Genomic DNA, 27,680 nt, shown 5'->3' with positions numbered 1-27,680 from the left:
GTTTCAGGAAATTCCCAAATGTTTTTCTTTGCCCTGAAGTGAAAATGGAAAGCATACTTGATAGAATGCTAACATATTTTTTAATGAAAGACTGCATTAAAGACAACCTTTCAGTCCTCATATTTACATGTATTTTTATGCTTTTAAGGCTTCAGCCTATTTCAAATATCCAAACAACTTTAATTATGTTTTGAATGCTGACAATGTGCAGACTAATGGGATGACACAAACAGTGAAACTAGTCCGTAATGCAATTTCAGCTTTAATTATTGCTGCCAAGATTTTTTTTGACTGTGTTTGCCAACTGGATTATTTACAGGATGTTATCAGATAAGATATATCCAATGGAATAAACCTATAGGGAATAAGGAAATACATACAGTATATCACAGCAGGCTCAAATGTATTGTACATATCTAGAATGTATGCCAGCATCAATATCCCAATGTAGCCTTTTTCATTTAATAGTTGGAGGTAAGTAGTGCCACATTCGGTATTACTTGGGTAAGAAGGGAAGTTGGGAGCACTGAAGTTGCTGCTGCTGTGGCATTGGTTGGCCAGCATGTGGAACCCTCTTTCTGGGCCAATGAGATGGCAATAACAAAGAGTAATGATGGGGACATTGATGCATCCATTCAATTATTTTTCCCTAAATTTGATCCACAATTAATTGTTCGAGTTTCTTTTTTTCTTCTTCCCAAACATAAATTTGCAAGTTGGCACTTGAACCTGGGGAAAACAAATTACATGACAGCTTTTCATCACATGATGAGAAGCATACTTGGTGCACATTTAACTTGCATCATTAACCCTCTTGTTCCCTTTTAATTGCAACCAATGCCATTGTATCAAAAATGCTGTTGCAGATCACTACTTATGTTACAGCTGATGAAACCTTTGCAGTTTGTGCAATAGGTGAGATGAATGGAGGTAACTTCAGTAATTTCTTTATTTTTACGGCTAGATCTACAATGATGCTTGCCAATGAAGTGTGGCTGGAAATCCCCAGTGTGATTTCACAGGAATTTGGAAAATAATCATGTTCGATGAACAACAAGGGGTCAAAAAGTATCGCAGTCTAGACATATATCAATGACAACCAAATGTTAATCAACATGGAGGAAATGCTATTCTACAGGACGTCATTATACTGTAGTATATATATATATATATATATATATATATATATATATATATGTATATATATATATACATATATATATATACATATATATGTATATATATATATAATTACTTGTGCACCCTTCTCCACAAGTTATGATACATTTTTTGAAATATGAATGAGTGAAACCTGATCGAAAAAAAACCCTCACTGAGTTTTATAATAACGTCCACCAGAAGAAATATGGTCCCCGGAAGCTTCATCACACTCAGCAGTCTCAACACCACCCATAAATTGCGAAATCATTGTGTTATGCGTCCTCCTCCTCTACTGAGCGTGTAAGTGACAGAATAGGTTTTGCCGATGACATTGAAAAATATTTATACTGACAATGCCACGAATCACCACAAAGCGAGTTTAAGACTCAATGTTCACAGAGTGGACATCTAGTATATTCTTGTTAAATTCTCATTCACTGTGTGATAAATATAGAAGCCTCTTTTCTCTTCTTCCTTGTATCTGAACACTGTTAACTATAATAGTGGTAATGAGTTACTTAAAGCTAGAACAAAGTGAGGAAGGGGGAAATCCCACTTCCTTGGATGTATCCAAAGTAACTGAAAGATAATTCTTGTAACAATAGTCTCTAACTTTACTTGTTAGGGATTACTTGTTTAATATGTACAATATTACAAAGAAGTGATATATACGAGTTTCCATTTGTGTTACAGTAATTGCAGTTATATTGATTTAGTGATTCACTGACTCAGTCTCTGCAGCATATGTAAGCCAGTCCAAGGAATTTATCCAAGCGGTGTCATAGTGCTTTTTTTTATCCTTAGACTACCAAGGTTTGATTTTCGTAAACCATTCTATACCATTAAATACCTGATACTTTACGCAAGTTTAGGTTCTGTCTTGTGATTCCAGCTGTTGTGAGTGCTGTCCCACCCATGCTTTTATTACCGCAGTAATGAGGGCCCCTGTTTCAAGCCTTATTAGCCATAATTTTTTTAATGTGCGTGTGATATTCTTCAGTATGTCTACTTTAGGCAGATTGTTAACATAAGCTCAATTCTGTAATATAGCATGGACAATTAAGTGCACAATTTTTGTGTGAATGCAAAAAATCCCTCACTGTGAATAATTTAGTTCAGCCACTAGAGCATATTTAATAGAGGTCTTTCAGCAATGGCTTTGGCCACAGAAAACTAATTTCATTCTGTGCTTTGATTTAATTAGATTTTGTGATGTATGCTAGCGCTAATTCACCAGCTCCTTTTGCGGTGTCTAGGTATCTCCCCCGCACTGGTGGCGAGCTGTCAGGCTTCCATTTTTAACAGTATTGAAAAATTCAAACTTTATTATTGCCCGCTCAGTTGCTCTCTCCCATCAGATGTAAAGTAATGAGCTCTTCCCTTTTTTTGAGAACTACCAGAGAGAGAGAGAGAGAGAGAGAGAGTCAGTCCCTCCCCTCTGCTCCAGGCTTCCAGCAGTATTTACAGCCTGATTCATGAGTTAAGTTTCCTAACTGCCTGTGGCTATTAGCTTTCAGTCATTTGGCTGTCGTTTCGTTAAAAAGAGTCTTTGGTTAATGCATGGCTTTAATGAGATTCCGTTGTTCGTCTATATTTTTTTTTTCTCATGAAAGGTCACAACAGGAAACAGGAAATATTAGCGTGGATGTAACGCGACGGCGATACTGTCAGAAGGCGGGGGGTGGGGGGGGGACTGGCAGGCAGCCCGTCTCGCCCCAATGCTGTAATGGGCTGCGGAACTGATGGGCTCGCGCTCACCTTAACGCTCGCGCTCCATCCATCACGAGCGCTAAGCAGAGAGCGAGCCCGTTCGCGGGGCCAGACACAAAGAGGAGGCATGGATTTCATTACCCATATAATCACCCACATGATTGCCATACAAGTAATGGAGACGCACATCAGCTGAGCTCCTGCAAATGTATGAATTTAAGCTCGCTTGACGTTCACAACGTGTTTGGCGTCGACCAGAGAAGTTTAGCAGGAACAAAACACTTTTTAATTAGAACTTATACCTAATATCAGCTCTAGAAGGCGGATTTTTACAAATAGGCATTCTATCGGTTTTGTTAATTTCCTCTTTTCATTATAGATGTTTTTTTTTCTTGTATGCATAATTCAGTCATAGTAGCTAAATTCGAGAGAGACTACATACTATGACGTTTTTAAAAACGAACCTGTTTCCATGGAGTGGTTCTTGTTATGGGCAAGCAGTCTGCACAGTTTTGTCAAGGCTTATGTGAGGTTCTGAATTGTTACCATAAATATACATTTTATGCGCAATTTAAACATTAATAGGCATGTGTGTTCATATGTTAAAAAAATTAAAAACTGTACCCCCCCCCCCCCAAACCCTCAACTTTTTACATCATACCTCTTATGTTCTTCCGGATTTTTGATCAATTTTCTTTTCAAAACTCGATGCAATTTAGATTTAAAATTATGACATGATATATTTTTTTCAATAGTTGAAAGCAGTTTCTTTTGTAACTGACAATGTGGGAACTGATAATGTGGGATGAGACAAATCCAACAGTATGTCAAATGCTGAATTAATGAGCAATAATTATTGAATACACGGGCTCACGAGGGCAGCATAATGATGCTCACATTGTTAAAACTTGATAATTAACGGATAATGGAGACAGAGAATTAGATTATAGTCGCCAGCTGAATTCTGATGTGTCATGCTGAATTACCACTTCACGCTGGCCTTAATTAATTTGATATGCAGAAAAGAGAGTTCAGGAGAGAGAGAGAACATGGCGTTCTTCCTGGAAGTGCCAGGAACTCCAGCGTGCTCTGTGAGAGCGCGTGCAATCCAATGACTCTAGGAAAGGCCAGTTTTCTGGCAGAGAGCGCGTGTGCTGCTGTGTTGTAATCAACAGCCGTGCATCAGTCAACAAACAGCCAGGCCCAGCCTCCCCCACTGTCCGCCTGCCTGGCATGCTGTCAAGGAAGGATTAGACAGGCTAAGGGAACAGAAAGGTGCCCATGTTAACCCCTGAACCGCATAATCTAACACTAATCCATTCCAAAGTAATCAAGCATTTACGAGGCTGCAGAGGCAGCAAGGGAAGTTAATCCATCATCCCCGCACTCTCATTACCTTCCCGGGCATCTCAATATGCCCATGCAAATGAGACAGGGGAGCTGTCGTGGGTGTGTGTGCACGCACAGAAAGTACAAACAAATATTCATCCATAACGCTGGCACGATTCATACATCTCCAGCAATAACCGTGGCTGCACTCGCAGTCCGCGGTATCAATTATTTATAGAGCAGGAACTGACGTGGCTGTCAAAGTGAATTAGTGGCACGTGCCAAGCTTAAATTGTAAATCTCGGCTCACTGTAACACTTCATTTTCTTTGGATATATGGGCACAGTACATGGAGGATGATACAGTATATTGGAATAACAAAGCAGCGGAGGAATTCATCAAGGAAACTTCCGGAGAAAGTGGGTTGAGACTGGACTTGGGGAAAAGGGGGTGCAGTGAGGTTATGTTGAGTCAAGATTTGGGCTAATAAATGTTCTCTTATTGATAATAATAATAATAATAATAATAATAATAATAATAATAATAATATTATGGAGGAGAAGAAGTGTGCTTGATGTTGAGAACTCACAATTCAGCCCGTCTAGTCTTGACATTTGGCTACAGTCTAGAAGAACCTGGCTCTGATTCAAGAATGGCATTTCATACTCCAGGGGTCTTTGCATTCTCAAAGACCCCCGGGAAGCTATTGCATGTATTATTAACTCACTATATGAAAATAAAATATAAATAATTTCTGTTTATGCTGATGCTGTGCTGACATACATGCGACATATAGGGAGCAATAAACGCAATATAAACACAATAATATGTATGCTTGTATGCATGTTCTCATAAGGTCTATTTGAAATACAATAATTTTAAACAATTTGCCTGTAGGCACATGAGGTTGCAGGGTTTTTGTTTTACGAAATTAAGGAGAGACCAGAGTCTGTAGGGTAGCCAAATCAACGCAACTCAACCCATCCATGAATCTGCCAGGGTTTTGACTCCCCAGTATGCTAGTTTCTGTACAATGATCCCATCACTATATGTACCCTCTCTACTCTTAAAAATAAACAAATTATTTACTCAGCCAAATACTATTTTTCATTTGGATACTATGGATACTATGTATGTGTAATCATATGTATAGTGCATGCTTCATTCATTCATTCATTCAATCAATCATTCATACTGAGATCATTAAATATATATATTTTTAAATAAATGTACATTATGTGAAAAAAACAGACATACTAATCAAATTACAATGCACAACAGAACTGCTTGCAGAATTAATCAACATCTTTCTTTTGCATCTAGATAATGCAAAAAAGTTTCATTTTTGATGACAATGTCAGTAAAGATTGAAAGCTCATTATATTTGTAGATGTTTTCAGTTAAATTAAAAATACATGTCTTTATACACTCTATTAATATTTAGGTGGGACAAGGCCATCAACATCACGAAAAATGGTTTTGTTCAAAGGGAACATGCCTGATGGTATTGCATTTTGACCAGCTTATTAACATTTGATATTTTTTCATGCGATCTCTAGGGAATTCCTTAAATTATTGCTGAAATGATATCAATGCAAGATGCTAGCAGAGAAATATAGCAGCTCGTGGCAGGCTTAACATTATAGGACAGGGGTATAAATATGCAGGCCCATACATGTATTTGTGTCAATAGCCTACCTGGCTAATAAGCACCACGAGAAAGGTTATAGATAAATAAAAATACAAATTGCATCCAATAGAAGGGAACACAAAAGGGAAGCAACATATACACTTTAAATAAATGGCATTGCTTCTAGGGATGAAGTGAAATGAATAAGAACGATGAAATGGAGTTGAATGGTGAATTCTAAACAAGCAAGGTGACGTATTACGCTGAGTACGCAGCGTCACTTCTGTTCTAAAGGGGGAGGTTCCGTGGAGGCTCCACGTGGCTTGTTGTTTACATCTTTCAGGAATGCCAAAGAGGGGGCGAGAGGAATAACTGGAGATTGTGAAATCGCGTTGCTGGGTAAGATTACACATCAGGGCTAGTCATTGCATATTTATAGTGTAAACGTAGTTTTAACATTTGAGACATGTCATATTGTTGATTAAAGCTCCGCTTGCTGCAGTAAGAGGTCAGTGAGAGACAATTGCCTTTGTATTGTTTGCCAATTGGCTAGTTAGCTGGCTAGCGTAGCGTTAGGCTGCTGGTGAGCTTTGTTCTGAAGCTAGTTTGATGCTTTCGTAGCACTTCAGTAGCAGTAAAACAAACAAACAAACACTTGTTTTCTGGTGTTGACGGATATTTAATGACGTACTTGAATGGATATGATAAGGCTATCTTTTTAAAATCTTGAATTTGTTTGAATTTAAACACATAGGATATCGATCTACTGATAAGAAACGTTTAAACTTGAAACTCGTGTATTCACCAGGCCAACTGGTGCCACTACTTTTTGTGTCAAATTATAAAAATATACTGTTATATTTTTCTATGACGTACAAAAAGACAACAAAAACATGTGCAGCCAGTTTACAAATATGTTTTGTATATTAACTTCTCCTGTTTTTTGTAGTTCATGTAGTTATTTCTTAATTTGGGCCAGGTTGTCGAACATCATAAAATATATCCTTGTTTTATGTTTTAGGGATTTTTTCAGTAATTCATACTGTTTGTGTACTGTTTCAGAAAGACTTCTGTTTTTAGAAACTCACCAAAATGTTCCAGCTTGGAAGCAGACTGGTCCAGTTTCAGTTGACTGCAGATCCCTCTGAGTATCGTGTAGAAGATGACGACACAGAACAGCTATCGCACAGTTTTAACGGATTTCTTGATAAAGTCAGGTACAAATCGCTACTAATGGGAGGGCTTAATGGACTACCTATGCAAAGTTATACCTCATTTTCGTCTGCGTGAAGGTTTAATTGATATCACTGACGAGGAAGAGAAATTGTCAGTCGTGGTAACAAAGTGTAAACTGTTACGCAATATCTGACTTTCCTTTCATGTTGATTGCTATGAAGAAACGTTGGCGGACTGAAAAAAGAAGACATGTTCTGCAACTTGCGGATTCCTAACCAGCATAAGATAGCTAAAGATGAAATCAACCTAGTCCTTCTCACAGGTAACAATAGATACTGATCGCATTAACGTTATCTGTATGCTACATACTGAGGATGTTTTTTAAAACAGTTAGTGATACTGAGTACCACAGCTTTAAGCAAGGAAGCAAGATGTCTTTTTCATATTTCCTTCTATTTTGTAAGGATTAAAGCCTAAAATTGATGTAGGAAACTGTGTTTATGAAGTTACTCTGAATCTGATAACTGTTTTATTTTTAAGAAGACTCCAGCCTCTTGTAACAGCTATTTTTTTAGCAGTATTGTCAGCAATGACTGCAGCAACGTTTTTTTTTTAAAGCTAATGATAGTTATCAGCAAGTTTGCTCAACTTTGGCTGACATTTAGGTAGCTTTTGCTGTTAATTTTCACTTTTCAGTGATATGTTAGATCAGGAATATTCAATGGCCCTGTCCCATGATACTGAAAACCAGACCAAGAAAAATTCTTAACTTAGTGATCTGATCTTCAGGTGTAATTAATGATTGCTGCACCCGAAGGCTGCCTTGAGGTGATAGAAGAAATGAGTTTTCCTTCTCAGCAACATGGTGTGAGATCATTATTTGAATTCTCTGTATGAGTTAGTCATTATAGATACCTCTCATTGCCATACTGAGCTAAAAAAGGAAAAAGAAACACACAGAGAAGGGTGGATGTACAGTTTATTTTCCAGTGTCCCCAACTCCTCTTTGCTTCCCATGCACAGGCCGTGCTGTGTTCTGCATTGACATTAAGTGCTGGAGGGGCAAGGTGTCGGCGCAGAACCAAAATTGGCAGCTCCAGCAGAAAAAAGAAGACCAAAACTTTACCAACACCTCCATCCAGCAGGTGGCTGACCCCATTGAAGCCATTACGGTAAGGTCACAACACAGGAGCATGTGCCATGTGGTCAGGCTTTTCTCAATGCCACGGTTTGTTTGAGCATCAGTTTTTGACTAACCTGTAGGTGTAGTTTGTGATACATACAGTATTACCTTATTCGTGTAGAGAGTGGCAAGATGGAGAAATGCTTCAATAATTTAACACATTAAATATTTCCACCATATATATTTCAATAATTAAATAGTTAAATGAATTATAATCGATTAGAGGTTACAATTTTTTTTGCACAATATCTGATATTAGTTTTTGATTGATTCTTTTATATTTAGTTTGTTTAGAATTTGGGCAACAGCACATTTTGTATAGCTGGGTAAGTGCTTCCAGTATGTGAATTTAATGTAACATATTGTTAGGATCAAAGACACAAGTTTTATGTTACTGTAGTTAATTTCCATTGAACCAGCCAACTGGAACATGTATTTAATCCAAAAATGTTTCTGGAACTCTTTGCTCAAACTACCTACAGTCTCATATTGATCATGCATATAGAGTATGCTTTATCATTGTAACAAAATTTTAAGTAAGTACATTTTCAGGATTTTCTCTGGTAAGATCTGCAGGCCAATAGTTTAGTTAGCCATTCTATATTTTTTATAGTTCTGGATTATGCTCTGAGTGCTTTTTTCAGTCGAAATGATGATTTATTCAGAGGTAGCACATTACTTTGCTGAAGAGCATGGCCTTACGTTTGGATTGCTCTAATCATAGTCGCTAGAGGAACAACAAGGCCTCACGCCAGCTGTGTGCCAAAATCCTCTGCATAAAAGTTCTGTTTCAGCAGTGGCTGGAATAAGCATGGCTCACTTGCACACCTTAATCGTGATGGACAACACTCTGCTCTTTCAGACCAAAACAATCAATCTGTGGAACCACATGAGACGCAATGGGGTGTCCGTGCGACAGACGGTCTTCCTGCCCAGGGTGCTCTTTCTCTCACCCGACTGCCAGCTGGAAGAGGGACTGAGGAAGAGGAAGGAGCTGGTGTCTCATGAGGACTTGGAAGCGTTCCTGCGTTCCTTCAGGGAAGGCTATGTGGCCTGGTTCTCCGACGCACTGACTCCATCGTGGTTGACTGGTGAGCAAAGCTGCCATCTCATGAAAGGAGACACTGTAGGAAGCAGGACGTTGTAAACCCTAAATATGGTAACCCAGAACATCTGCTTGGCTAGACTTGTACTCTGTTCCAGTGTTTGTCAACCCACGTTCTTCACGTTCCTGTGCATATCTCTGGGCCATTGCAGCCCAGTTTGCCAGTAACTGACCATGCTCTAAATGTATTCTACAGTGAGCTAGCAAAGTCTTTAGTGTACCTGGCATTGATTGGCTATAATGTAGTGTGTCATTTCAGTCTGTGTGTTTATCTTACACCACCCTGTAGTGGATATCATGATAATTCATGTTTGCGTTGGCAGCAAGTTTCAACAAAAGGCCGTTAAAGATGTTAAAATGTAAGCTAGCTTGTTTAGTGCATGTTATCCACTCTAACGTGTTCCTGAGCAATTGCAGTGTAGCGTAACGATTGAGTAACTGTGTTTGTCTATGAGGCTGTAGGTGCCCAGGTGGGGCACTGTTGTTGTACCTTTGAGCAATGTACGTGAATTGCCTTGGTAAAAATCCAGCTGTAAAAATGGATTGTATGTAAAGAGCATACAAGTTGTACCACTCTGGATGACAGCATTTACTAAATGCCTAAAATATAAATATAAAGTTAGCATTATCAAGATTATAGAAATTATGTAGCATCGATAGCAGCAAAAAACATTTTTACATAACCTAAATAATCAGGCAACATTTGTGGGAAAATGTCCCCCAAAAAATTAAGGGAAACACTGCAATTTTTGGTAATGCTGTCATTTGCAGGCTAAACTAGCAGTGACAGGCGGTTCCACAGCAGAGCTCACACAGCTAATGCTCATTTGAGGGCTAGTATCCATGACAGTCAAAAAGTGCACTTAGCAACAAACCTTTATCCCAGAATTTTTCCTCCACTCCAAAAGTGCGCCTGAAGGGTATGCTAAAAACCTGAAATACTGTATTTTTGCCAATTGTCAAATTGAGAGGTATCGAGAAAGTTAATTGGATAAAATCAAGCTATGCTAAATTGTAAAATTGACTGTCCATATGCTCATTGCGAAACCGTGACGTCGGCGGTTCGAGTTTGACCGTGCAACCTTGTCGGACGTCTCTCCCTTCCCCGTTCTTCCTGTCTCTCTACACTGTCCTATCCAATAAAGCTGAAAATCCCATAAAAATATATAGATATTTTGCTCTATTGTTATTATTATTCAGTTTTCAGTATTCAGTTCAGTTTCAGTTTGTTGAGTCCTGTGTGCTTTTATGTTGCAGGTCACCTGTCGTACCGACAGCTGGGGGAGGCGAAGGAGGTTCTGAAGAAAATGGGCACCTGGGACCTGGTGAGACTGCACTGCGGTGAGCAGCTGAAGGGAGACTACCACGGCTGCCAGCACATCGCTCTCAACCGGCAGGAGACGGACAAGCTGGAGTTCTCCAAGCTCAGGGCGCTGTCCGCCGGTTCCCTCTGGGCCCTGCTGGGACACACGCCGCAGGTAAGCACGGCCCCATCCTCCTGTGCGATTCGCCTCCCGTGTTTCTCAGGAGATGCAATGTGTAGGTGAATGTACGCTTCCAGACAGGCAAATGCAATAACACACACACGCGTGTGTGCACACGTGCGCGCACACACACACACACACACATGCACACACCGTAAGGTGCAAAGGAAGAGGCTTTCAATGTGAGAACAGTAATTATGTTAAAAGAATAGTAGGGTCATCTGTTTAAGTCAAAACTTTTTGAAATGCTGCATGATAAACTCTATTCCTCTTCTTGCATCTGCTTTATGTTGAATAAAATAATTTAATCTGGAGATAAGTACTTATTCAGTCATAAATGAGAACAACAGTGAATATACATTTACTGAAACGCATGAATATCCCATGGAGACGCAAGGATACAGAAATACAATTAAAATGTAAATTTTTTTTGCAGATTGTTGTTAGACATTCTGAAGTATTGACTCGAATGACAACGCTCTTGTAATCCACTTCAGTTTTTCGAGGAGTGCACTGATTCGTGATGTAGTATTATACGGGCTTCAATTGAAGAACTACCGCAGGACAAAAGAGAAAAAAAAAAAAGAAAAAAGAAATGATGATAAATAATGAAGCAGAAATAATTCCCATGTTTGGGTGACAAGAGAAGGCCGATAAGTTTGCTTTTTTGGTTTATCGCGGGGCGTTATCCAATCGGCGGCATGCGTTTCGTATTTCGCGGTAGCCCATGAAAATGAGGGATGTCCAGGAATGTGCCGGCGGTGAGGCTGGCACTTTCAATCAGGGCCCCGGCGACGGGGGACAGGCCCTTATCGAAGCCGTAATAAATTACCCGCGAGTCCCGCGGAACAATAACAAAAAAGTGTGCGCCATCCATTTCGCCGCCATTTACAAGAAATCAATATCAATACTTAATGCAATACTGCTGAAAAATGAGCAAAGATACAGGGAGCATAAGAAAAGCGCCAACGAAAGACCTTGGGGCAGTTCACCTCCTGGGGGGGGGGGGGAAGGGGGGAGGAAGAGAAAACCCATTTTCATCATGTTTTCACGTTTGTAATGGCGTGATATTTTTCATCGCGGCCCGCTTTGATTCGGTGTCCTACCTATCGGGTGCCGCGCAGTCACAGACCTGTGGAAAGTGAGGGGAATCTGTCATTCTTCTGCAGACAGTAGTCTGTTGTGTCTCTTTGGTGTGTGTCCTCCACAATCCCAGCATGCCTGATTGCTCTCGCCCCACATGTAAATATATTTTATGGTACTGGCTACCATAAAGCGACACACTGTTTTTCACTGATAGGATTAGCTGTTTTGTTTCTTCTGGGAAACTAGTAACATTCTCAGTATCTCAGTACACCTGTTCCCTGTTACAGGTACCTGTGTGTCAGGACTTGCTTGAACTTGCAGGGCATGAAAAGCATGCGAATGTGTATGCACGTCAACACGGCCTTGTGAATTTTTTATTTGATTCATGCTACCCATGGTCAGCTTTGAGGTGGCCAGAGTGGCACACAGTTACCCCCTTGCTTCATCTGTTTAACGCAAGATGAGGTAGTTTGAATAAAACAGAAAAATTGTATGGCTTCCTGACTAAATCTGCCCGATAAAAAGCATTGCTTTAAATGTTTCACTTTTTAAAGTGTTGTTGCTTTTTTGTATACCCTGCAGAGTGATGTTGTGATACATACATTATGCTACGCTGTACTTTTATTGTCAAAATATAGTATCGTCCTCTTGAAAAGTTACTTTTTCCTACAGGCTTTGTTACACACATCCTGAGTTACTTGTCTTTGCTAGTTTCATTACCTGCAGTTCGGGCCAACTTTAGATGTCAGGACAGACAGGTATTCATCACTATGGGTAAGAACATTAGTGCGGACGAAGTGTGCTGATAGACTTTTCATCTAAATTCTGAGGACGGAGTGTAGCACAGTGTAGGACTAGATGTACGAAAGGTCCAGTTCGATTCGGGTAGGAACGTGTACCTGGCAGTACTTAACAAATGCTTCAGTATTTCCACGTTAATGAACAAGTAAATCATGTTAGTGCTCTGGATAAGCGTCTGCAAATGCCTGTAAGTAATGTAAGAATATGATGTAATGTCATAGATCAAATCTCCATTATGAATACAGTCTGGAATCTGAATGCGAAATTAAATCTTGTAGGTCCTGAGCAGGTTATTTTTAGTCGGACCTCACTGTTTCGACAGTTTTCCCTTTGTAAACATATCAGAACACATCTCTCTTTTAGTCCAACACATCAGTGCCACAATTGTTTATATGAATTAGTGAATGTATGGTTGATTTTCCAGCCTAGAACATGCTGGTTGCCAATAGTGTCACCAGTGTGTGGGCTGTGGGTGGCACGTTCCCTCACACAAGACTTATCCGTGCATAGTTCCAGTTTTTCCTCACCTACCAGTAGATGGCACTGCCGTCAAGTTTTACTGGGTGAGCAGCCAGACAGATCACATTGCTAAATAGAAATGTTCAACTGCATTTCTGTTTCTTTGGTACGGTGCAGGCTTTTCACAGTTGTGGGCAGGAGACGGCTGTGGAGGGGAGCGCACAGAGAGAGTATCAGTGACGGTTGTACGGGTTGTCCGTGAACATTGCCAGCGGTTCCAACTGCACTTATACCCTGATTTCCCTTAAAGGCTACCTGATCAAATGACTCTCTTTCTGAGAAATACAAATGCTTCTGGTCATATAATAAACAAAATGGCCACCCCCACCCCCGCCTTACTCAAGTTTCCAAGCCTCAAAAGCACTGAAGATATGCTTAAGATTTGGAATATCCCTTTCTGTATGATAAAAAGGTGAATAACACCAATTAGTCTTTAGAGCATCGAGTGTTTTGTATTGTTGGGGTAGGTATCAGGTTCAGGAAGGAAACTTTGTCATTGTCTTCAGTTAAGGCCCTTAGAGAGTTGGTAAGTGTTTATTAGACTCAATAGAAAGCGAAGAACAAAGGAGTCAGATATTCTTACGGACTCAGATAGTTGCGTCGTAATTACAGTATATAAGCTGCAGCAATCACCAGGGGTAGAAATTTGGCAGCATTTCAAATTAAGCTTTTGAGTCAGCTGGCCCAATTGTATTATGTTTTCCACCTGGGGATGCTGGCAAACATTTATTACCAGAACAATGCTTTTTTACTTTGACGGTATCACGTATTACGTAGCTGGCGTAGGGCGAGCCTAGTCGAATTCGGGAGTGGAGCAGGGTGACCTACATAGATAAAAGTTCACAGGACGATGTGCCGGGTCTGTCTTGTCAAACGGATACTGCATTAAGTGCTGTAGTCTCCGTTTGAGTTTTGGCCTGCCCGGTGTGTGTACTGTTGAGTTCATGAGGGTGTTTAGTCTTACAGACTTGTGTGCTGTTTTAAAGGTTTTGCATGTCCAAATCATGTTTGAATGAATCAGTAAATGACAAGTGTTTCTAAATTGTAATGTTCAAGTAATCCGGCTGTAGTTAGGTAAATACCTGTTTTTTTTTCTGGCCTGTATGAGAATTTGCAATGTGTTAAGTCTCTATCACGTGCTAATATGTCGCAGATTTTGCTCGATTGTTAAAAGAAAAAGCACAGTAAGAATAAATATATATATATATATATATATATATATATAGTTGTGAGAGTATCAGTCTTTCAGTAATGGGCCCTAGGAAAGCATGCATGCAGAGATAGTGTGCCCCTTTTTAAGGCAAGGACATTTTGAGAGCTGTTTTGATGAGTCACCGACCTTTAAAGAAAGGAATAAAATATCTAGATATGGAGGTTTTTGGAGAGTAGAGGCACTGTACATGACCACAATCAGTCAGTATGCATTTTCTGTGTTCTCCAGAGAGCAGGCATTGGGGATTCATATATATATATATGTCTGCATATTTGTGTGTGAGTGTTTGTGTGTGAGTGTTTCACACATGCATAACAACAGTGTGAAAACTGCATAACTACAAGGATGTGAATCAGTTTGCAGGCCAATCTGTGTGTGCGTATGTGCGCTTGTCCATGCATGCATGCGTGCATGTACGTTATTTGGAGAACATCTGATCCCCCTGTAACTAGCCCTGTTGAGGAATAGTGTGCACATATCGTCCAAAATGTATTCACCAATTACAGTAGACGGTGCCATTTTGAAAAGTAGCGTGTGTTTTTATGACACAGGTCAAGTGCTCTGTTGCTCTTACTTGTATCTCTCAGCTTCATTAACTTTTACGATCACTTAAAATGGCTGTTTTTACCTGCCATGTGCATTATGCTGTAGGTTGGCTGCACGCCTTTGTTTATGTCATCTCAATGTAAGAACTGGCCTCGTGACTCACAGATGCTCTCCGTGATAATGGAGGAGAGTCGCATCTTTCGGCAAATGCGCCTCTGCACTGGCCGTGCGAAACATTGGCAGTCAGATGTTTAATGTGAAAATGTAGTGGCAGTGAAGGACGCATCACAGAAATGCCAGAGCAGCTATTACATTTTAGTTGAGGAGCGGCAATCTCAGATGCGCGTTTTAGCATTTCTGCATGCGTGCTGTGCTGTGCTGCGTCTGTTTTATCACAATGATCTGCGGGAGAAGGAGCTCTGATTGGGTGGTTCTGGCCAGGTCATGTGATGTTGTGTGAGTGTGTCTCCACTCAAATTGCCCTAACTCGTCCCCCCCCCCCCCCCCACCGCCCCACCACACCACACCAGCCCCCGCCTTTAATTCCCCTCTTTCCTGGCATTGATGATTTTTCAGATCACTTCCATTAACATTGGCATGCCGAGCGCTAATTACTCACTCGCTGTTCTGGGCCGCCAAGTGCTCGTCCCGGTAAGCAATGCTGTCCGCTTGCAAGATGCTCGTTAACCGAACGCGCTTAATTATATAAGAAGGTAATTGCATGTAAATGTTGCGTCTAAAAGCCCCTATCAAGCCCGCTCGCCATTTTAATAGGCCGGTGCCTGGGATTTCTGTTTTGTTTATTTTAGAGGGAGGCAATTAATTGATTTACCTAATGAAGTAAATATGCCAGATGCTCTCTCTTGGTAAGGTGGCAGGCACCCAAATTGGATCCAGTTAACATATACCCAGTGGCCATGTTTGATTTTTTTAAATTTATGCTCTTTGAGATAATCTCCCACTAAAGGTGCTAAATGCACAACTAAGTGTGCATTATTGGCCGGCTCGATCTGACATACTACCTCGCTCATCAGTCAGTTGGTGACTGTTTTTCTTTTTTTTACAAAACACCTTGTTAATATACTCCTGATGAACAGCAAAGCTCCATTACAAGAATTGCTTTCAAATATATATTTTTTTTCTTGTGACACTCAAGGATTGTGGGTGGATCTTATAAATAGCAGACGCATGTTCTTCTGCCTCACGAGAGTATTTAATATATAATTAGCATTCAGAAATAAAATACCATGTCATGCTTTGCAAGTGCTATTCCCTTCGCAGGACTTACATGATACATTGTAGTAAAAAATGTATATACATTAGTTGGAGACACAATAGAAGCCCCACTCTTTACCTTTATTTAAACACTTCTTTAGAAAGAATGAGCCAGCATTTCCTTTATTAGTGTTTCATTGCCAGTGACAAACGACGTGGCTTTAAATCCCGTTTAATTTGAGTGCTGTCAAACGAAAGCCGTTCGGCGTGTTTTTAAAGGAAGGGAAGTCAAGGGTAAAGACAGGCCCAAGGTCAGAGGTCACGGGGGTCCCGCGGGACAAACCGCCGCCCCCGCAGAGAAGCGCAGCGTCCATTAGGTGTGGTAATGGAGGGGACCCCTCCCAGAAACAGAAGGCAGCGCTCCTGTGGGACGGCCCGGTCTGGACCCTTGCACCAGGATCCATACCGGGCCTGGATCACACCACCCCCCCGGCACACGGACATCCAGCTGCTCCGCATTCGATATGGGCCACACCGGTCATCGGGCCAGTCTCCAGTGAGCCTGGACCGGCCCACTGGGACATGTTGTGTTAAAACATGATATGTTATTTTCCAAAAAATATTTGTAAATGGAGGCCACAGTGTTCATCATTATGCACTCGCCCCCCCTGCCTCCACCCCACCATCTTTCAAAGGGAAACGTGATAGGCCTGCTTGTTTGAAAGATGTCACAAGACGTATGCCCCAAAATTCCTTTTCTGTGTAACGTGTCCGTCTTACTTTGCTGCCAATTGTTTCTGTCTTCCTTCTGATCTCCATTGACCAAAACCTGTTATCTAAATCTTTCCGATCCCACGTGATCGGTGATCTCACACAGTCGCGCCGCACACTACGGGAAGAGGTGTGAGAAGAATGCAACGCCGCTCTGTAAAATATTGGTGAAATGCATACGTTTATTTATTTCTTTTGTTCTTGCCTTAGCCGCCGAAATGGAACCGCTAAATTCCTGGAAAAGTGCAAATGAATATTAAACATGCGGTGTTTCTGGAATGAGCCCTTTTAGATAATAAATTGACATTTCGATTAGATTGTCTTTTTGCAGAGCCACTCAGGAAACAAATCCGCCACAAGAAACCAAATATTGTAGAGAAGCTGACAGAAAACGCTCCATTGATTTTCTTCTTTTTTTTTCGTCTTCTTATTGTACATTAACAAAATCCAGCCATTACGCCCAGTGCATTTATACAGAATGGCAGATAATATTGTAAATCACGGTCGAAGTAAAGGCAACATACAAGTATTTAGCAATGCTAAGTTGCATTCAGCATAAGAATAAATGGGCATGTCTGGTTGGTTCCGCATCATCTGGAAAAGGAGTTGGAGTGAATTCACATAGGATGAAATTGTATAGATGGATCAGTATGTCAAACTCACAGTATGTAAAAAAACAAAACAAAAAAACAAAGTATCATACAGCATCTATCTTGTATCAGGGAGAAAATGTTTCTTCTGAAGGGTTGCGGCACTTGCATGTGAAATGCGTCCAGTGTGTTCGCTTTGCAGATGCATGGATCATGTGCTGTAAGTAGCCGCTGCTCGGGGACGCTTGAGTGTATCGGGGAAACCCGATAGCTCCCCCGACGCGTTTTCAGCCCCAGAAATAAGATGCATATTTGATTTGCTACCTGTAAACAAACGGAGACCGGGGACGGTTCTGACCGTTCGGGCTGAAGTACGACTCCGAAATCTGTTTCGAGAGAAGGATGATCACTCCACGACGAGTGCTTTCCCTGAAACCACCTGCAGTGGTTTTCGGGAGTTCAGTGCAAACAGCACTTTAAGTTTGGCTGTTCTCTCAAAATATGCAAATTTGGCTGCGTCGTGGTTATCGTTCAGAATGCATGCAAATAGGAAATGGATTCGATTTTCACAGTTGTTCAGGTAATATCAGCACTGATGTTGAAATTTTAACGCTGGGGATGTGCTGGGTGTTCTGAGCACATATCCGCTGGATAATCTTCGCAAGCGTAATTTCTCTCATGGTGATATGTCTGTGTATTGTTTTCAATTTTTCCCAATTCGGAACGTCGAGTCCTACTTCTACGCCTAGGTACATTCAGAAGAGCTGGAATTAGCGTGTGCATTCTCCACCTCCACAGTCGCACGAAAGGTCGATCTATGAATTTTGAGGAGACAGTCCGCTTATTTATTTATTTGTTTGTTTGTTTATTTACTTCTATATGCATTGTTTTAAATAATCAGAGGTGCGTGTTATGGAGAGGTGCAATATGCCAGTGACATGGCAGGCTCTCAGTCGTAAGGGTCAGACGTAACTTTTGTGGAGTGCTACTTTCTGCCACTCTACTCCTTTTTTCAAATAAAGTTCATCATCTCAGCATTCATTGATGTGACATTACATAGAAACAGAATGAAGCAGTTCAATTATTAATCGTATGAATGTAATAGAGGGGGGGGAAAAAGTCTTGTTCTTTAAATACAATAAATCCAGTTCATCTGACGAAATGATAAATTAGCCAGTTTTTCATGCCATTCGGAAGTCTGCTTTTTCAATCAAGTTTCCTTCAAACGTTTCGCTGATAGAGGCCAGCTGAGAGAGGGGAGGGAGTCGGGGGGGGGGGGGGGGGGCAGTGTGGGTGGAGTTGATGTGGTGTGTGCAGGAGGGTGGGGCGGGGGGGGGTGAGATGTGACCCCTGGGTGGAGAGTGGACGAGCAGAACAGGCTACAATTAATTAATTACGGAGTTTATTTGCAGACCGCTGTGCTGGCCTTATTCAATTTCTATGGATTGAGGCGTAATCAGTACTGATGACTCATAGAGCAGCCCTGGCCATGCATCCTGGCCTGAGTGCTGTTCCTCCTGTCTCTTTGAATGTAGCGTGCCGCTGGATTGTGTCATTGCTGCAAACTATTGACAGCCTCAATCCCCACACAGGCAAACACACACACACGCACGCACACACACACACTCAAAACGCAGATATGCTGTAGATTTCCCCCCCAAGTCCCTCCCGGCAGTCTACCCTTGTCGAAAGCTTCACGGGGAAAAAACCATGCAAATTCATGGCCATCGGCATTAGGGCCACACATCGACGCTCGATTGGATTACGCAAGAGGAAATTTGATTTCGCGCTGGGAAATTGTGTGTTTGATCAAAGTTGGGGGATTCAAATGGTACCTCGTTGTGTCATGGAAGTCCATTTACAGCATTTTGCTCAAACAGATGGCCACTGTCTATCAGTCCGGTTACCCAACAAGGTTTAAATCAAGATGAACATTATGGCGTAGCGATCGAAAATGCAGTTCGGCAAAACGCTCTGACGAAGGTTATCGACCGGACGGTTAGCACGAGCAAACATTAATTTTTTTGTACAGTATACTATGCTAACGGTATACGGGAGCTTATCACTGAAGTTATTTTAATGCCTACAAGGAAGAAGGAAAATAACTTTCTGTATTTAATAATTACGTCTAAAATGCTAGGACCATTTCTGCTATGCTCAGTCTTTTCCATTGGCAGTGGTGACATACATGACAAGTCTTCACAGGAACAGGACTGGGGTGTTTTGATGCCGGAAGGTTCCGCTGCGGCCAGCGTAGCCCCTCTTTGACGCACGGGTCTGCGTGCAGCACAGCAGTAGTGGGACCGGGCCCCCGGCTCGCTCCTTCCTCCTCCTCCTCGGTCAGCTGAGCCTCTCCCGCCCGCGCTTGGTCACGCCGATTGTTTACCCGCACGGACGAATCGGGCCTTAATTGGCCATGATGAATGTGATTGCCTTTAATAGCCTCGCCCGTGTCATATCTGAAAAATGAACCACTTCTTAATTTTCCAAAATAGACGCAATTTGCCTTCCCGTTTTTCTTTTTGTTCCTTTTAGCTTGGGGGGGGGGGAGCCGCCACAAAGACCCTCCAAAAAATAGACGCGTCTATTTTTTTCTCCGCGCTAAAAGCTGGAGCGCGAGCTGTAATTTCTCCCCCCCCCCCCCACACTTTTCCCGGTGTGTCCTTTCCTTTGTCTTTGACTGGTGAGAAGGACAGTGATGAGTCAGGTCTGTTTAGGCGCGCGGCAGGCCAGCGCCGGTAGACTGTCTGCCTCCAGTCTGTGAACTTGACTCGGCGCGGTGGGGCTAATGTGGCCGGCGAGAGCCCCACAGGAAGGGGAGGGGCGGCCGAGACGTCAAGTCCGTCGGTCGGCTCACGATTAGACGTGACACCCCACGTTCCATAGATCAAATTTTGGACTTAAAAAAAAAAAAAATGTTAAAATTCTTGCTTTTTTCCCCTTTCTTATTTTTCGTCTATTTCGCGTACGTATTGTACCCGCTTCAACGCTCTGCGACCGTGATGACTTCTCATTGACCTGAACTCGTTATGCCCTCCCAGAGGAAGACTCAGGCAGTCAGCGAAGATGCGCCGAAGAAATGAAACACCGTAATAAAACAGCGCTCGAAATATCAACATCCTCGGACTAATTAGAGTCGGGCTAATGGGCCCTAATTGCAGTATCCGAGATGCGCCCGATGAGTTCTTCCAGTGTAACTCGACCACGCGTCTCTTTGTACTGATTAATGGAACCGGAGCCACAAACTAAAACGCAGTTCATTTAGCGTAAGGACTATCAGAGGGTATGAGAGGGGGAGATCGTGAAATTATCAGCCTCCTGTCGCTGGAGTTACGTTTCGCGTCTGACTCACTGCCGAGTCCGTATAGATTAAGCTTGTTCATTTTACTTAGCCCTAGCATTCTTCTCCGCATTTCTGCAGCCCTGCTTCCGTGTTTCCTTTGGGCTGAAATGGGCTGAGGTGATTGGGGGTGGTGGGATTTGAAAAGAATCCACATCCTGAACAGGTCATGCTAACAGTGTTGTGCTTTTAATTCATCTGATTACTGAAAAGGGGGGGGGGCAATTTTCTCTATTTTCAGGCTTAGGCTTTTATGGTTACTTTCTCCATTTTTTTTTCTTCAATCCTTTTAGTCATAAAAAGATTGAGCTATTTTCTTCCAGCAAGCAGGACAAATATTTTTATCAATAAGAACAAAATGTATTAAAACCCACCCCCCTCACCCCAGAAACCTTCTGCAGTGGGTTCCTTTTTAATCAAAAATATATTTATTTCATTCATAGTTTTATGTTTTAGTGTCTTCAGTCCTGGGTTGTGGGACCCATCCATGCAGTAGAACAGTGCCTTAACAGGATGTGCCTCCCAGGTTAATGTATTTTAAGTGGTACGGTAATCTGTTCTCAGATTTAGCCAGGGTCTTTTCAGTTGAGGCTTCATGAACTTGCTTGTTCAAATTAAAAGTAAAAAAGTACATCCTCAGCATCATTTATACCATCATGCTTTGGGTCACCTCTACTAAGCCTTTTGCCACTTGTTTCAGATACAGATATGACTCATTCTGCCCCAGAAACGTGTGTTATGTATCAAACAGGCATCCAGGGCTGTAAGCACAGTATGCGTGTCATTTACGCGGGAAACCTACACTTAATACATATGTATTTAAGGGAGGATCGTGCAGTAATGGGTGGAGATATTATAAGTGTGGCTGGTTTTGTATTCCATTGAATTTATTACAGTTCATGCATTATTACAGTTTTTGCATGGAATTTGTCCACCTCTAAAGAGCAGGGATATGTAAGGGGAGGTACCACAGGTGAATAAGAGGGAAAAATTCCTTTCCTCCTATCAAAATAATATTTCTTTCCACCTGCATGTGTTTGCACTCTGTTGCACTGTTTATTTATTTTCCACAGGGCAAAGTTTCCAGAATGTATATGGTACTCGCTTAAAAAAAAAGGAGAAAAAAAAAACGATTGAAAGCCACAAATCACTGTGGTGATTGGACATCTTAGTTTGACAGGACTGTAAATGTAAGTACCTGTCATTCTTGTGCGGGTCAAGAAATACTTTAAAAGTTTTTGAAGGAAATGAAAATCGATAATGGAATTTTTCATAATGCAAAACTTTTTCTTTTTTTTTTTTACGTGCTGCTCCTGAAATTAGTGGAAATTATACCCATTTTCAGATTTCTACACTTGGGAAATGGTTCTTCAGAACTGGCAGTGATTGGAAGTAATTGGCTGCAAAGTACATATCGGAGGTTCTGTGTAATTGCATATTACTTAAGTACCACGAATCTAGCCGGGCATGGAAATAACTGCAGAATCACAAGTATCATTAATGAGTGTTTTTCTTCCTGAGGGGCAAAGTCAGGCATGTACCTGCAGAGTATGATTCATTACATTCTAGCCCCTTTTTTCATCAAAACATTGTTCCTTGAGTAAAACATGATGTGGGGAGAATCATTGCCTCTCAGCATCCTGGTCACTCTGGCAAAGGTTTGGTGAAAGCACTGAGCTGAACTTTCTGTCGACAGAAACTTGTGCCGCCTGTTCTTAAGGAGGTTTCAAATATTCCCTATTATTATGTTAGCATTGAACGCATAGACACTTGTCCATTTTTTGTTTCATATTTTCCACAAGAATAGTGATGATCAGCAAAAGCACAATTATCTCTTTCTCTGTTACAGATAAATGAGTGTTCGTTTCTCAGTGTTTGAACGTTGTTAAACAATGACTGAAGTAGAGCTTCAGTGTCTGCCGATGGTAGACCTGTCTAATTGGCACTGTGGAAGAAGGCCCAGCCATCTCTATCACAGACTAAGGGTGTTACTGAAGAGTTTCATGTGCTTCCATTAATGTGACATTCCTTGAGCCATTTATTTTAATACTTGACTGGAGGTTGAGTTTACATCTTTAGTTGAATTCACAAAACCAAATTTGTGAAGAATGCTGTATTACTATAACGCTGTGATTTTTAATGCAGTGTTCAAGTTGACATGACGGGTTTTTGCTTTCTCAGAAAGTTAGGCAGGGATTCAATCATAACACAGATCCCCCAGATTGCTATTGATTCAAATTGTGTTCGATGCCTCTGAGAGGTAATGAGCAGTTTTCTTGAAAATCCTTCAACAAAGATGTGTTTTCAAGGTGTATAAATATATCCAGTATATTATATTTAATGTAATACTAACAAAAAATAATGAAATAATAACTAAAACAGCAGTTTAGCAAATGGTTATATTTTTGCATCAATAGTATCTTGGATCATCAGGACAGTCACTTCTGGTGATTGCATAATGAAATAACCCAGTGACTTAAGTATTCAAAAACCAAAACGGACAACAATTGTTAGTCAGGCATTATCTTAACCCTTTATTAGAAGGAGCATCAGTTTCCCCACGAACAGCTTGTTTCAAAACTACATTGAAACATATAGACATAATTGCATAATTTCACACATTGTGAGTGTTAGTAGGAGAGATGCTAAATTGTATTGAGATATCTTGATTGACATCATAAATTTGTGTGTACCGGTTCTTGGAGGACATGAACAAGTATTTGCCATATACAATGCTCAGAGTGATGTCATTGATCTGTGAAAATAAAATGGTCAACATTTGCTCAGCCAAGGAGGCATTAAGAATGCAGTTCATTCCCTCTTCCCACATCTGTACTTTATTTTGAAATTATCCATTTATTTTAAAAGTCTGTGGATTGACATCATCAGTTTGTGTGTACTGCTTCCAGGAAGACATGACCACTAGCTAAACCTATTCAGTGTGTTTTTGCTTCCAGGAAGACAAGAGCACTAGCTAAAAACCCTGTTCAGTGCGTATTTGAAAAATAAGACCAATCTCTGCCCTAGATTTAATGGTAAATGCTGGCGTAGAAAATGATTGTATTTTGAATGCAGTATGCAAGTGGCAGTTAGTTATGGTAAATGTAAGACATTAGTCACTGCGCTTGTTAATTAAAAACATTCAGAGTAAGATGGAGCTTATTGGGTTTCCATGGTCACTCATCTCTTTTTGCCCTCTGGCTGCTTTCAGCCCGTCACGTCGTGCGTAATGGAGAAACCTCAAAAGAGAAGGGGTTGCCAGCGCATTGCTCGCAAGCTTGCGACATTTCAAAACTTTTATTTGTTTTTAGTTTTTTTTTGATAAAGACACTAGATCTACACCACCGGTTAGAAGTTTTAAGTACACCCACAATTTTCAAGCAAGATTAAAAAAAACGAATAAAAAATAGACACCTTTTGTTTTACAAAAAAAAAAAGTATGTGAATCAGAAATAACTGCTGAGCATATTCATGGCATTTGTTCTACAAGGACAGTCATATGGTTCAGAAAGTTCACACCTAACGCTGCTGTAGAAGTTCCCACAGATGTGCTGCACTTGTGGGTTGCTTCTCTTTGACCTTTCTGTTCAATTGTTTCCAAACCAGCTTGGTTTTTACTTCTCTTGTTGGGAATGGAAATAATTTGTTTACCTGTTTTGCCAAAAATGGGTTTTTTATTCATTTCAAAATTCCAAAGGAGTGAACCGTGCAGGTAACCCTGAGAGCAAAGTCAAATCAACAGTGAGTACGCTAATGTCAAGCAGTGGTCCCCGCTGCTGCAGAGCCACATGGTCTGCTTGTCTTTGTTTTCATCTTAAAATCAGCAACTAAGACCAAAGACCGAAGTAACCAGGCAAGGAGACTTACCCGTGTAACTACAAGTTATGAATTAAATGTTGAGTGACAACAGAAAGAACAATAAAGCAACGCAGTACAAATGAACCCTTCCGTTTATTTACTGAAAGAGACTTGTCAATGGAATAACATAATCCACAAGCGCACCCCCAGGTTGACATACACACAGTAGATAAATACCTCCCGCTAACGAATAAACAAACAGCACCTGGCCGATTAAATGCTACGTAATTCCTGCGTGACAATCCATCCAGCACGGTTTCCAACGGATGCTGCAGAGCTGTTCAATAGAGGCACTTTCCCCCCCGCTCCGTAGTCGGGCTTCAAATCAGCTGCCGTGTTTTCCACTTGTAGCGTATTGATTTATGGGCTAATACGCCTTCCATTGTCTGACAATTAAGGGATTTTTTGTCACCGCGTTGGCATCAGCACACGCCTTCGGTACCAGTCGCTTAATTGCCTGCCGTAGCTCGGCGTAGGAGTTGGACGACGTTAGCATTAGCGAGCGCCTTCTGCAACGGCACATCTTCTTACCGATTGTTGCCTCTCGGATGCCGTTTACCGTCGTCGTTTTTCTTGTTTTTGTTTTTGCGCCGTTACCGTTTGGTTTTTTTTTTTTTTTTTTTTAATTGGACCCGGTCATGAGGCGCGGAGCGCGGTCAGGGGTTGCACTTTAAACATCCATTTGTTTAGGCCCCCTGGACTTTTACGGTCGGGCAACAGATAGAAATAAAAGGGAAATCAATAGCGGTTCATTAGAATGGCGGATGGACCGGGCCTGCTGCACACGGCTTAATTACAGTTTCAGAAGCGTTTGCTTTAATTGGGAAGAATAAAGAGAGTGAAGTGGAGTGGATGGTGGAATTAGCATATCTATCAGTGAGTCAGATCACCCCCTGGCCCCTCCACCCTCTTGCTCTGAAAAGTGTTCGCTGCTGGTCCGGGGAGGGGGGGGTGTGGGGTAGGAGTTCTCAGGAACGGACTGTAGAAATATTGGATGCTAATTTGCAAATAATCTGTTTGCAGTAATTCAAAACGAACTTCATCATTTATTTTCTTAATTATTTTTATTTCCGACTAGATTGTGCAAGCCAATACCGGGATGGAATTGGCAACGTTCCAACGGAGGTCTGCTCTGTGCTGTGTCACGACCGACAATGAAGTGTGCAGTTTATTTAGCCGGTGATAGTAAGAAATGCGTCGGTTCCTTTATTGTTGCAGCAAGAGCACATTTATTTGAATGGAGACCGTGACTGTAGAAAGCGGCTGTTTTTTTTCCCTGCGGTAAAATCCTGCTTTATCATAGATGTTCCTGAGGTAAATGGCCAAATCGCATTCATAACGGCAGAGGAGATTTGCTAGCGATCGCGCGCATTCGCGGGAGCCGGTTTACACCTGTCACGCTGGGAAATAGTGCGAGTCATTCGAACCACAACACAGGGCTATTAAAGTCTGCCGTGGCGCGTCCGCAGGACTCGGCCCGGTACATCACGCCGAGCCGTAAACATTACGGGGAGAGAAGCGGAACGGGGGGCTGGGGACGGGCGGCTGAGATTGGGGGCAGGACCATTGAATGCGTCTGTTAGAGCAATTACTCATGTCATCATCTGTTTCTAGGCCCCGGTCCCCATTCCCCCCAAAAAGGCAGCCGCATGTTTCAATTAACTTAATGACTCAAAAAGTATTTTATTTTTTTTTTTCTCCCTCCAAATGCTTTTTGTTCGCGGGCTCTGCGCCTTCGCGAGGCGAAGGTCCAGCATGCACTTCAGCAGTGAAAAGGTTGATTTATAATTTGCGGCATTGCCATCTGTCGTAGTTACGCGAAATTACAGATAAACCAGTTAGTAAACACTTTGCCCCATTGTCTGTTGTTTTGATAATCACCCATAATAACATCCAGCATCAATATGGTCTTTAAACCCGATTTAGGAGTTAATGGAATAAGAGGGAGGCAGTCAGTATATGCACCGGGGGTAATGTCATTAGAAATGTTTGTGAAGAACAAATTAAATCAGCTGTAAATTGTGCTCTCAAGTCAGCCAGAAAACCAGCCTCATTGAAGAGAGGGGGGATTCATATTTTAACCTCTTGCAGAAAATGCACTTAAACAGATTAAAATAAAGTAGGGACTATGTGGATGGATGTAAATGGTAATTGCTGCAACTCTAATGGCTTCCTGTTAGCCATGTCAGACTGTAGGCTGAGCTATTTTAAAGTTAGCCAGTGATTGAGGTCATAGCTTTGAGCAATCTGGTGATTAAACTGAATTGTACATGTCACCAAATAGCAGATTATCTGCCTGATGGGCTTGTTCAAAACAGGCAATTTCCACAGTTTTTTGGAGGGCTGGTAGTTTTTACACCTCCGTGATGTGGTGCTTTTTGCAGCGTTTTCTGTCTTGTTGAGAATGTGGCGTTTTAAATGTGCGAGAGTGGTCACACTTGTCACCGTGTGCCTTTTTCCCCTAGCTGCAGTCTCCTGTTTTAGTGTGGCTCTGTGTACCCGTGCCAGGGCAGTCGTTGTGGGGACTTAGACGGCAACAACACCAAAAAAAAAAAACATAATAATAGAATTATACATTTTGAAAAGTGATAAGCAGGTTTCAGAGCAGAAAAATCTCCAGCTGCTACTTCTTATTTAAGCATTGTTGCATTTTATAATTTAGTATTCAAAATTTAGTGTAACTCTGAAGGTTTGTGTCTCTTCTAGTTTCCAGAATACTCTGGTTGTACCTTGATTACCTTTGATTAGTTAGTATAATAAAACACTAAAAATGCTCATTTAAATTGCACTTTATGGGCAAGTTTAGCACACTAAGAGTAAACTATAGCATGGCATTAAACGTTGGTGATTAATACAGTGAGCTCCATAATGTTTGGGACAAAAACATTTTTTTTTGTGATGTGCCTCTGTAATCCACAGTTTTAAATTTGTAATCAAACAATTCACATGGTTAAAGTGGCGAT

The 27,680-nt window shown here is 41.3% G+C and overlaps 1 protein-coding gene across 4 annotated transcripts in view; it reads left to right on the top strand.

The window, feature by feature from the left end:
* Positions 1-6,084: 6,084 nt before the first annotated feature.
* The window catches only part of si:zfos-911d5.4 (uncharacterized), a 32,178-nt gene continuing 10,582 nt past the window's right edge, over positions 6,085-27,680 (top strand). Inside the window, exons 1-6 of one of the 4 annotated variants that reach the window (XM_064320686.1) lie at positions 6,085-6,229; positions 6,893-7,047; positions 7,228-7,328; positions 8,030-8,178; positions 9,052-9,280; positions 10,552-10,772. In XM_064320686.1, the coding sequence (XP_064176756.1) occupies positions 6,923-7,047; positions 7,228-7,328; positions 8,030-8,178; positions 9,052-9,280; positions 10,552-10,772 (825 nt within the window). In that variant the 5' untranslated portion in view covers positions 6,085-6,229; positions 6,893-6,922. Of the gene's footprint in view, positions 6,339-6,892; positions 7,048-7,227; positions 7,329-8,029; positions 8,179-9,051; positions 9,281-10,551; positions 10,773-27,680 lie in introns of all 4 variants that reach the window. The other 3 variants (XM_064320688.1, XM_064320689.1, XM_064320687.1) reach the window with 3 other exon arrangements.

Source organism: Anguilla rostrata, chromosome 2 (assembly GCF_018555375.3).
Source record: "Anguilla rostrata isolate EN2019 chromosome 2, ASM1855537v3, whole genome shotgun sequence".
Lineage (NCBI taxonomy): Eukaryota > Metazoa > Chordata > Actinopteri > Anguilliformes > Anguillidae > Anguilla > Anguilla rostrata.
This window is presented reverse-complemented; position numbering and strand designations above follow the sequence as displayed.